This window comes from Silurus aristotelis, assembly GCF_946808225.1.
Source record: "Silurus aristotelis genome assembly, chromosome: 1".
Taxonomy (NCBI): Eukaryota; Metazoa; Chordata; class Actinopteri; order Siluriformes; family Siluridae; genus Silurus; species Silurus aristotelis.
In genome coordinates this window covers 39847472-39860008 of record NC_139574.1, presented here as the reverse complement: position 1 = coordinate 39860008, position 12537 = coordinate 39847472, and the positions used below count along the sequence as shown (strand labels likewise).

General features: G+C 39.4%; 1 protein-coding gene across 2 annotated transcripts in view; it reads right to left on the bottom strand.

Annotated features, from left to right (window-relative positions):
• Nucleotides 1-3730, bottom strand: part of LOC310724928 (uncharacterized protein) — a 254798-nt gene extending 251068 nt beyond the window's left edge. Inside the window, exons 1-2 of one of the 2 annotated variants that reach the window (XR_014533206.1) lie at nt 2721-3730; nt 1490-1637 (exon numbers count right to left, since the gene is read on the bottom strand). Coding sequence is in view for 1 of the 2 variants with exons in the window: in XM_083539401.1 (XP_083395527.1) it covers nt 3109-3723 (615 nt within the window). In the remaining variant the exon portion in view is untranslated. Of the gene's footprint in view, nt 1-1489; nt 1638-2720 lie in introns of those variants that run through there. The other variant, XM_083539401.1, reaches the window with a different exon arrangement.
• Nucleotides 3731-12537: the final 8807 nt, after the last annotated feature.

The following is a 12537-nucleotide window of genomic DNA, read 5'->3' as shown; positions in this document are numbered from 1 at the left end:
TCGCCTCACATGCGAAAGGTCCCTGGTTCGAAACCGGGTAGAAACAGTTTTGTTCTTTGAGCTCTGGACACTTTTTACTTTTGGTCCTTTCAACAGTTTGAGTCTGCTGCGCCAGTCAATGTCAGAAAACAAACACAAATTTAGATAATAAAAGTTATTTTAACCCCAGTTTTCGTAGTTTCTGTAGTGTAGTGGTCATCACGTTCGCCTCACACGCGAAAAGTCCCTGGTTCGACACCAGGCACAAACAAGGTTGTGATTTTGAAGCTAGTGTTACATTCTTAGGCCTGTAAACTGTGTTATTCGACAGCATTAGAGAAATGTAATGTAAAGCTGAAATGCTACATCTTCAAACTGCATCATGTAACTGAAAAAAAAAGGAAAACTTTACAGAAGTGTTTGATTTACAAAATGCTAGCTAGTGATGTACATGCAGCCCCTTTTTACATCATTAGAATGCACAATTACTGTAGGAAAATTATAATCTAAGAAACTCCTGGAACTAACAAGCAAAAAAAATGAACAGGTACTTTAACAAATCTTGTTTAGTAAAACTCCAAATTGTTAAAAACTTTTCACTGACATTCAGAAGTGTAACAATTGTTTTAACAACAAAAACATCTGTAGAGTCTGTAACACACCTTTATCACATTGTCCACAACAAGAGGGGTCGCACTAGATCCACTCATGGTCAGCAATGTCTGAGATGAGAGTGAGGACTCTGGGATTGACTGAACACTTTTTTCTTCTTGGATTCAACCTCGGTGCCTCTCAGGATTTATGGAAAAGAAACACCTTTATGGAAAAAAAAAGAGTGAGAGAAAGATTGAGAAAATGAACAACCTGAGATGGATATCAAATTGATACGTTTGATGAATCCAAAAAAGGTGTTGATAAAAACAGAATATTACCGTTGGAGAAACTCCAGTGTTGATCGTAGTTCCACTGGGTAGTGTATGTTAAAGCAGTAATAACTGCCAAACATCAGGCAGATGGAGGAGGTGAAGGTTGTGATGTGGTCGTTGAGAATCTTCTTGTCGATGCTCAACATGAATGTCTCAGCAGTGAAGCAGGAGGAACCTGGGAATAATAATAAAAATAATAATTCAAACGTTTAATAACAGGGGCTTCAATGTCAGTTATATATATAATGTAGATACATGAAACAAATTGGAGGATGAACGCTGCCAATATTGGTAGTAAACAAATACAAAATGGCTTAATAAAGTAATTAATGTGCCAAATAAAAATATTACATAAAAAGGAAAGTAATTATTAAACAATAAGATTGGAAATGAAAGGGAAAATTAAATAATAGTGCTAATTTTTAATTAAAACTGTAAATGATAAATATTGATCTATGTCAATGTATAATAAAATAAGTTGGTAAAGTTTCTTTTTTGGATGCTGTATTTGGCACAATAATTAATCAACCATGTATTTATTTCTTTTTTTATTACCAATTAAGGCAGGAACTTGAGGGATTTATGGACGTGACCTAAAGATAGTGAGGAGTTAATAATATTGAGAAGAGGCTCACCAGCTGTATGTAACACTTCCTTCAATAGATGAGTTGGAATGGGATCTAACTGACATGTTGTTGATTTAGCTTTGGTAATAACATTATACAGCTCTTCCTGTCCTGTACATGTAAAACAGTGTAGTTGTGGAGTTGTAGGTGAGATTGTGTCAGGAGATGCTGTCAGAGGTTGGACCGCCACAATTGTTTTTCTAATGCTATCAATTTTTCAGTGAAGAAATTCATAAAGTCCTCACTACTAAACTGTGATGGAACACATTTTTCAGATCCCTGATTTGTAGTTAATTTAGCTACTGTACTGAAAAGGAACCTGGGATTGTTTTTGTTATTTTCTATGAGTTTGCTCAGGTGTTCAGCTCTAGCAGCTTTTAGCGCCTGTCTGTAGCTGAGCATACTGTCTTTATACGCAATTCTAAATACCTCCAATTTAGTTTTCCTCCATTTTCTCTCCAGATTACGTGCTGTTCTCTTGAGGACATGCGTATGACTATTATACCAAGGTGCAGGTGCCTGTTCTCTAACCTTTTTTAACCGGATGGGGGCAACAGTGTCTAATGTGCTAGTGAGGATAAGGTCTATGTTGTTAGTCATTTCATCAAGATTATCAGCAGTTATGGGTTTAGTGAGAAATTGAGATAAATCAGGCAGCTTATTTATAAATCTGTCCTTAGTGGTCTGAACAATAGTCCTACCAAGTCGATAACGTGGTGAAACACGGCTAATCTGCTCTACCGGTAGTGTGTACAGTATGAGGTAATGGTCAGTGATGTCATCACTCTGAGGTAAAATATCTCTATCAGTGACGTCTGCTCCGTGGGATCTTATTAAGTCTAGTGTGTGGTTAAAACAGTGAGTTGGTCTGGTGACATTTTGTTTAACCCCAAAAGAGTTTAATAAATCGACAAATGATAATCCTAGAGCATCGTTTACATCAACTACATGAATATTAAAATCTCCTACAAGCAGCACTTTATCAAAATCGATCAAGAGGTCTGATAAAAAACAAGCAAACTCTTGAAGAAAATCAGCGTAGGGTCCTGGGGGACCAGAGCGAGTTTTCTATGCATGTCTGAAAGTATAATTTTAAGAACGAGCACTTCAAATGATTTAAAACTGAATCCTAATCTCTGACTAACATTAAGAGAAGCACTATAAATGGTTGCTACACCTCCCCCACGACCAGTCTGACGGGGCTCATGCTTATAAACATATCCTGACGGTGTCGACTCGTTTAGACCCATATAATCACCTGGTTTAATCCAGGTCTCAGTGAGACAGAGTGCTGAGAGATTATTCTCTGTGATCATCTCATTTACAATCAGTGCTTTGGGTGCAAGTGATCTAATGTTTAAAAAACCAAACTTTACAACTTTTTGGTGTTTGCTTATCTGGCATTTTTCAGTTTTAACTGCAATAAGATTATTTCTGGATCTTGTGTATTTAATTCTTGGTTTTACTACATGAGGAATAGATACGGTTTCTATAAACTGGACTGTGTGTGAACTTGTAACTATTTGGTTTCTTGTATAAATGTTCTCATAGTCGTAAATTTCCTGATGTCTTACCAGTCAGATGGTGTGAAGTATCCTAGAGATGTTATCTGATAGCACTGCTGCTCCAACTCTGCTGGGGTGCAGGCCATCAGGGTGGAAGAACCTCGGACGCTTCCAGAAACAGTTCCAGTTATTAATAAAGAGAAGTTTGTGCTCTCGACACCATGACTGTAACCATTCATTTAGTGCAAAGAGTCTACTAAACTTCTCAGCCCCTCGCTGGTAAGTGGGAAGAGGTCCTAACACTATGATCCTCGTTGTGGGTGATGTGCTGCGTACCGTCTCCACCAGGATCCTGAAATCCCTCTTTAAGATCACCGTTTGCCTCAGCCGGGTGTCGTTCGTTCCGGCATGAAGAACAACCGCTGCGAAGTTCTCGTTCAGGATCGCGGGTACCTGCGCAGCGACATCGAGAACACGAGCACCAGGAAAACAGCGAGTGTGCACCTTACCTTTGTCTCTGGTAGCGCGGACATGCCGGACGATGGAATCTCCAAGAATCACAGTATGACGTTCCGTCTCGCGGAGAGGGGCGAAGCGGTTCTCGGTCGAGATCTCGAAGGCCGGTGGTGGTGGTGGGGGAGACGTCCTCGACCGGGGCTTGGCTCGTGTCTTCCGCTGCTGCAGCATCCAGGGTCCGTGGGCCTGGGCAGAGAAACACGCAGAGTTGAGGTGCTGGGAGCGTTAGATTCAACCCGGGAATTTACCTGGGACGAGTGAGCGTCCACCCGGGATGTTTCCAGCACCGCATTCCGCTCTCACAGCTGGGCATCGAACGAGTTCTCACCTGTGCTCAAAGGCAGACACACAGCCGGCATAGTGCTTATAATAGCAGATAGAGTTAAGATACAGAGATGTGATAAAGTGAGAGGGAATGAATATAGTCAACACCAGTGATAGTCGAGTTAACTAACTACAGGCACAAAACAGAAAGCAAAAAAAACAATTTAGGATTATTAAAAGAGGAAAAAAGGAGAGATTAATAGTAAAGTTTGTTTGAAAACGCAGAGAGAAATACAAACACGTAACTCGCGGCAAACAAGTCAAACACAAGAAGCTACGTCAAAGTGCTGTCATGAGACAAAACACTTGGCCATGCTGTCACCATCATTATCATCAGTTTAGGGGCATCAGGAAAGTCTGCAGAAAAAAACTAACCGTACCACAGACTGAAAATACACTGTTTAGATAAAATACATCACCAACAACAAGACACCGGTCTTCTCTCTCTGTATGTTTCTTACTTCAGTGTAGAAAACTCTTAGTGAGGAACATCTCTTTTACTCCATCACAGGTCTGCACATGCAACAACTGCACTGTAACACCATCACTTCTACATGAGTTCTTCTACAGCTTACCGGTAAGTGTGCCATTACTGCCACCTAGCGGATAATTTACAAATACACTCATCATGACAGGTAGGTTCACACCTGTATTGTATTGTATTGTATTGTATTGTATGTTGTATGCTTAAAGAAACACTAAAAAAAAAAATAAAGAACAGAAAAAGAAAAAGGGAAAAAGAAAATTACTGTAAATTGGTTTTCATAGAACATGTAGGAATTTGAAGCAGAAGGAAAACACAGGTAGGAACCGAACCTCAGACCCCACTGTAATGTAGAACACAGACACACTGTATGACATTAAATCAGTTCACATTTATTAACAACATCCCGACTTCCCAAGCCATGGCATAATGACACCAGACTCTTTCTCCAAATAATTATAGAGGATCCTCACATACACAAAGCTTCTGTGTCTAAACTGCAATTTCTTGGGGCATCTGATATCAGAACAATGTAAAACTTAAAAGAAAAAAAAGGCAGGCAAAATATCCCTGTGCCCAAGACCAAGGAACAGCTCATGTATTTCCTAGGAATGTGGTTGCAGGAATTTTCAAGACTGGAAACTTCCCATATGAATTATCAGGAATATTTCGGTATTAACAGGAATGAATGGAAATACAGTTGGAATTTACAAAATTGCAAGTTATCCTATAACAGGGAACTTAAATGTAGTTAAAAAATAACTTGCTTGATAATCAACCAGATTGAATGCAGTTTCAGTTGAATTTCTACCTGCACATTCATCAATCACATGCACACAGCACACTTACTGCAGGGCTCCTGAGACCGTACCCCTACATGCACTGTGTTTTCTTCATCTAAACAATGAGTCACGCCTCAAAAAAGGGTAAAAACCACTGCCTTATGGGTAATAAAAGACTAATAATCAGGATCTCAGGTCTACATTCCTTACTATTGAAGTAAACAGGACCAATACAGAACAGTTCATCAGACAGGAACACACACTGATTAGTCCCATCAGCCACAGATCTGCTTCTCACCACTCGTTTCCCCCCGGCTCCACCCTCCATTCACCAACCGCCGCTCGTGCACGCACCCGCTGCTCCATCCAGCAGTAGTGTTCAGGTGTTGTGAGGTGAATCCAGTGTTAACCCTGTCAGAATGACTGCTGAAAGATCATCCACTTTCTTGTGCCAATCCATGTGATTAATTATAAAGTACAGATGTTTAAGTGAATCAGGTTCTGCCCCACATTAACTGTCAGCTATATTGCTTTCAGAGCTCAAAATGAACAAAGCACTAAAGCTGCAAGAAAATACCTCAACTTTAGTTTCTGTCAAATTCCTTTTCGTTAAGGACATCAAACATCACTGACTTTACTAAAGTGGATTTCAAGAAAAAAAATACCATCATTGAATGCTCTCTGTGATGAAGAGACATTAGACATGATTGAAATTCAAAATCTTAATTTTTTTAAATAAAACTTTATATTAGAATTTAAAATAAATTAAAGATGGTGAAACAACATGCACACTAAAGTACATGAAATGTTCGTATTTCACCATCTTTCTCTTTTCCTGAATCATTTTCTATTTCTTCAAGTTGCTTCAACAGATCCTCGAAGCTGTCGACGTCAAAGGCTGGTACAGAATCCAGGATCTCTGTGCTGTTGTGGGGGTCTTCAGTATGATTCTGGGCTCCAGACTGGTTAAAAAATCCATATTCCTCATTTAACATGGAGAAGATGTCGTTGTTGAGCAAAGTGATTTCCTCCTCGTCCTCGAGCTGAACCTCACTGCTTGTACACTCAGACCCATAGCAGGTGCTGTAAACAGAAGTGCACAATTTTAGCTGCATATTAAAGTAAATGAGTGGCGATTATGGCGATTATTTAAGATGCAGAGTAAAACTTCATTTGCATGTCATTCTTCTGAAACTGTTCCAATGCAGTTTACTAACTCACTTGGTCTGGCAGAAAGTCGACTCAGAAACAGAAGGGAAAAGAGGAGGATCAAAGCAGAAGTCTTTAGGAGACAGCAGTTCTTGGTGGCTAAGGCCGGGGAACTGATCACTAACTTCAGGCACGAGGTCATGGACTGGTACTTCTTCTGGCATGTTCATGACTATATGGTGGTTTGGTTGATGATCAGGTCTCCTCTGTGAGTCAATACTCTGCACACTGCCTTTTCTCCTTCCCTTCTTTGGAAGCGGTTTATAAACCCAATCTACATGATAGAAAAGAAGAATATAAAGAGTATGAAGCAACATAAAAACAATAAAAATAGCAGAATTGATGTGTTTGTTTTGTTATTTTGCCATTTGTCTATAAAGAAAGTTCACCTACCAGGAAACAACTGTTCGTGTTCCTGTTTAAGCCTCCATGATTCAGTGTAGTAGGGTTTCTTCTGTTCTTCACTCAGTTTGTTCCACTGGATCCCAAGCTGCATGCTGATCTCTGCAGAGCTGCTATTTGGATTGGCCTTGGAAAAGATGGGCCTCTGTTTCCTAGCCCAAACCATGTAGGCATTCATTGGCCTTCTGATGTTGCCTTTTTTATCTCTGCACTTGGCAACGTTAAATTTATCTACAAAATAAAAGCTGTTACCCGTCTTATTATCTGTCATTATTTCTCCTTCTTTCTTCTGAAAGTCGCTCTTTCTGGCTGAAAAATCTTTTTTGGTGTCTTGGAGAGCGGATTGTTCAAAACATTGACGCTTATCACTAAAAACAATTAAAAACATTTCAGATGTTTGTTTGCGCTTTATTGCTGTGATCAGTAAATGTTTGTGTTGAACTGCAGCACAACAAAGTTGTCATGACAATAAAAGCGAGTCCAGGGGCGCTATCAGAGATACCGACGTCACAAAAGAGGCGGGGCTTCAATGATTCAAATGCAGACACGGAAGCTGAAAACGGGTGGTGTAAAGACAAGCGAAGTGGTGTGTAATTGTAAACCCTACACGAGTTCCTATAGCGCTCCTCTGTTTAGACACAGTAAGGTATTAAAATATTTAGAATTATATTATTTAATACTTTTTTACTTAAACACATGGTAGTATTTATAGTCTCTGTTTATCTTTCAATCATAATCATCTACTTATTAAGACGTTTCTAGGCAAGAAATTATCATAAGAATAAAATAATCTGGTAAATTAATCACAAGGTAAATTAACTGTAATACATATTTTTTATTGAATACAATCAGGTCCAAAAATGTATTTAAAAAAGAAAAAACATTAATGAAAAATGTGATTGATTTTGATCTGCTGCCAGTCTTTTTACAAGCACTTAGTGTTTTCTCAACTGGTTCACGACTACACCATAATATGTATGGGATTTTTATATCTGTATTAAAATAAGAAACTAAACTCCTATAAAATCATCTCAGCAGTATTAAAATCAAGATTTGGTGATTTCTGTAAAAAGTTTGGTGTGGAATAGACGTCTCTGTTCACCTGTGTACAGCAGCACATGGGGAGGACAACAAATAATGACAAGAAACAAAAAAGTGACAAACTTCATTTGGATTTGACTTTTCCTTCATCACCCTTATAGCTGACATGCCATCATTATACACACACAATGAATGTAACACTGATTTGAGGTGATCCATGAAAAAAAAAAACACTTTCTATTAGTCAGTTCTATAAATGTTAGTTTTAAGACTAACGAGGCATAAAAACAATTCAAATGTTTACACGTGAGATTCGTAACACCACTTCCACAAATACAAAGTGCCCTAGTGTGAGATTTGATCAGTTATCAGCAAAAACAACTTCCTCCTTTTTGCAAAATCTTGATATTCAAATCCTTGTTTAGTCAATTATTCCCTGGTTCTCCTACAGCTGATGTTCTACTGTATACACAACACATCATCTACAGGAATCTTTAATATCCCCAGTCCTGAGGTGAGATACTGAACAGGAACGAGTGAGATGAGACTTAAAACTGTTGCTCAGAGACAAGTCCATAACATCTTCTCTTCATCTTCTTCCTCTTGATCTCTTCATCTTTTTCTTTCTCCTCCTGATCCCCTGGTGTTGGACAGAAATCCCTCTGTAACCTATAACATAAAGCTGTTCAAACACTATGTGCTCTGTATTCATCTCTATGTAAGGCTCATGACTGGTAGGAGACGAGCTGCTTGGAGGAGACTGAGTCCTCACAGGAGACGAGCTGCTTGGAGGAGACCGAGTCCTCACAGGGGACGAGCTGCTTGGAGGAGACTGAGTCCTCACAGGGGACGAGCTGCTTGGAGGAGACTGTATAATAATAATTTGAATAATATCAAATTTATAATATAAAATATTTCATATAATAAAAATCAAAAGTAATCTTTCAGAGTTGAATCCCAGTGGAAACGCGACTGATCTAAAGCTGCTGCTTTTCAGCTGATACACACTGTGTGGTCAAAAGTATTTGGACACTTGTCTTTTCCAGCCAGATGTGGTTCATAAATTCACATAATTCACATGCACTTTAATGCACCATACAGCCAATTAACATGCAAACTGTTGAAACACTTCATATAAACAGAATGTAGACTCACTGAAAGCATTTTAAAAGGGATTTAAATACCCGGTACAGAGGGAAGCAGGAGCTTTTCTGTAGCTATTATTGCTTTTATGTTCATGGCACAGGACCAAATATCAGTTTATTTTATCTTTCCATAATGAGATGGAATAAATCATAAATGCTGCGGTGCCAATGGAAGATTAAGGAGAGAAAGAGTCTCCAGGGACCATGATGATTTCTTGGCCTGGATGAGGACTGGCTAATAAGCTGATTTAGATTCCTACAGCTGTGCTCCTGGATCTATGTGCTGAATTGGGTCCAGTACTACAGAGGGAAACACACCAGAACCATGCCATCCCCGTCCAAATACAGGTCCTCACCACTCTGGGGTTAATGACAACAGGTTGTTTCTAGTGGGAAATGGCAGACAGGGAAATACTTTATATAAATATTATATATAATTAACTTTTTCACAAAGAACTTCTTTAGATATAATATAATTCTATTAAATCTCATGCTATAGGTCTGGTATCTGCACCTGAGTGTCATAATGCCTGTCATTTTGGATGTTATTATTAAGGTGGGTAGTCGATACATCAGGTTTCCCTTCACTGTGGCACACTGACCTGCTTCAGCACATGATTCCTTTATCCTGACACATAGCAGTGTAGGGAACAGACTACAGGCAGCTGCAGGACGTGATGACTGGCTTCTTGGTGACTTTAATAACATGTAGAAATTGTAAACATTGTCCTGATGTAGTCTATAATATGACAGGTGACCGAGGCTTCACCCCTCAGATGCTCCTCACCTCCTTAAATGCAGATGTGGAGCTCTGGATGTCTCAGCTGGCAGATTTCTATACCACCCGGAAAAAGTGTGTAAGATTATCAGGGTGTGTGGTGTTTTGCACAATGTGGCACTGAGGACCAGTTTCCCTCTCCCTCCTGACCTTCCTCCCCCTCAGCATTATGACCCCGAGCCACAGCCCCCTGCCCCACAAGAGGGATATCAACAAGATGCAAGAATCCATGAGGAGGTCATACGGCATTTGAAAGGAAGACAAAAAACATGGTCTTTTAATAATTGTGCCATTTTACTTTTGTCACATTTTCCCAAAAGTTTATCATGTGGATTTTAATTATTCAGCTTAAAAGCATCCTCCAGTTGAGAAACACTGATTTAGAATCAGGATTTAAATGATGTCGAACACTTCAATAAACAAGTGATTTCATATTTTAGATTTTTATTGATTTTATTAATTATTATTGGACATGGAGAGGTTTAGATTTCAGTTCCTGTCCTTGATGTCCTTGCCTTTTTTTTCTCTCTTTTTTTCTTTTTTTTTTACTGGAATGGGTGATAGCCGTCTGATCCAGTGTGGCAGGAGAGCAGTTATAGAACTGTGAGACTTCAGTGCAGACCACACCTCATCGTGAAACCTCAAACCAGCACCGTGACGTCTCGATGAGAATACCATTGAGTCTGTCCTGATTGTGTGACATTTGCGACAAAGGATAGGACGACAATTCCAATCACGATGTTTCGCTGGTTCAGTTGTCCATAGAACATAGCCACAGAAGGTGATGGTGTAGTACGTTACAAAGGTGCTTTGCATGACGAAGTCCGTGAAGAGAAATCCGTGAGTTCCCGGAGCAACCAGCGAGCGGGCAGGAGCTCCAAACGATTGGGCAAGGGTAATAGCCCTACGCACATGAAAGATACGGGTGATCAGCTGAAGTCCTGCAGGAAGATCATAGACAGAGTTCTGGATGGAATCTAGCCACATTCCATCTGGGGAGAACATGTCAGCATGGTGCAGAATGTCGATCACCGGTCTGAACCGGTCCGCATCAGTTTCCCAAACAAATTCGTCCTTTTCTGGAGGAAACCTGTACCATTTACGGGGTAAATGATGGCACCGTTTACCTAAAGGACAGGTGGGCTGCTCCAGGCACCACAGGCGGTGCTTTAGAAGAACAAGGAAAAAACAAGCATTGCAGGGAGCTCTAAAGGTGTCAAAGTTGAAGCGATACCCCTCAGCACATGCTTCGATGTGCGCACACGTGCCTTGATGCAGACGCATACCTTGCAGAAGCCTCCTTTGTTCACCAGCTGCCATGTTCCTGCACACAGCATAAAATACACACAACAACAACATGATTTCTATATGATATAATCAAAGGATCAGAATTGAAGCGTAGAAAGGGTTTAGTGCTTTTAGTTATAAGGAAACGTTTGTTACAGTCATTTTTTTTCATCGACTAGGGCCATAATCCCTCCATCCAAATCCACATAGATGTTTTGATCCATATCTGTGGAGATGTTTTCTGTAGAAGACTCTTCACCTGTAATTTTATACACTGGGAGCTGTACGTATTGTCTAAACAATGACAAGGAATTCCACAACAGATAAAACATGCCACGGCTGCAAGGATTATTAAAATTGTAGTCCCAGTCTGACCCTATTCTACTCTATTTATTAGTATATTATGTTAATTATACTTGGAGTAAACAGGTTACATGAGTTTTATTAAAATATGGGCTAAATAGGTTAAATTAGGCTACTTCATTGTATCTAATAAGATCTATACTAATTATTAGGTCAATTTGTTGGATTAATTTAAAAAGCTAAACTATAAAAGCTAAGCTTAACTAGCCGACTAGTTACCCATGCTAATGTCGCTAAATAATGACTTTGTACTTTTAGAGTCTTCTACTAAATAATCTACAATATTCTGCTATAATTATTTAGACGACTTACCAGGTACCTGTATGAATAAATGTTCAATAGAAGAGAATTTTTAATGTTTTTTTAGTTGCTGCTAATCGCTGCTGCTTCTTGCTGCTGTTTGTTTGTTTGGTGGTTGTCAATTTTATTGTCTCTTTACTTACAATTGGTAAATTCACAAATGAGAAACAAAAGCACGCTTTGAATTATATAGACGTGTCACACTGTGACATCACACCTAGATGCCCCGCCCTCTGCCTGTGACATCATCATGTCACTCACTTTATTTCTCTCTCTCTCTTTCTCTTTATCTCTCTCTCACACACACACACACACACACACACTCACTTTGCGCATGTACAGATTACAGAGGGAAGATTACGCACAATCCAGAAGTTGACCCGAGTGACTCTATGAATGTTGTAGAATCATAAATTACCAGATGATGCTGACTGAGGTGAACCCCTGAAACTTACCCAGGAACAGAGTAGGAACATTCTGACCACCCATTGGCGTAAATCCCGAATCCCCCCAAAAAATATTTAAAAAACCGCACTCTCTATTATATGTATTCTCTATTATATGAAAAATATATGTATGTATAACTAAAATAATTGTTTAAGTAGAAAAAAAACTACGCAAAAACTGCATTTAGAAACAGTTGAGTCCCCCCCTCTCCTTCCTCACTGTGGTTTGACCCACTGCCTGCTTTCCCAGTTCATCTCACCTTCTCTACACACACGAGTCAGGTGTGTGTCTGCGCCTCAATTAATGTTCAACCCCATTAACTAGAGGATTTTTTTCACCTTAAATAAAGGGTTTCTCTTTAATGTAATTGATGCAGACTCATTCATAAATTAGTTGCGGCAAAAATGCTGATTAGCGATGTAA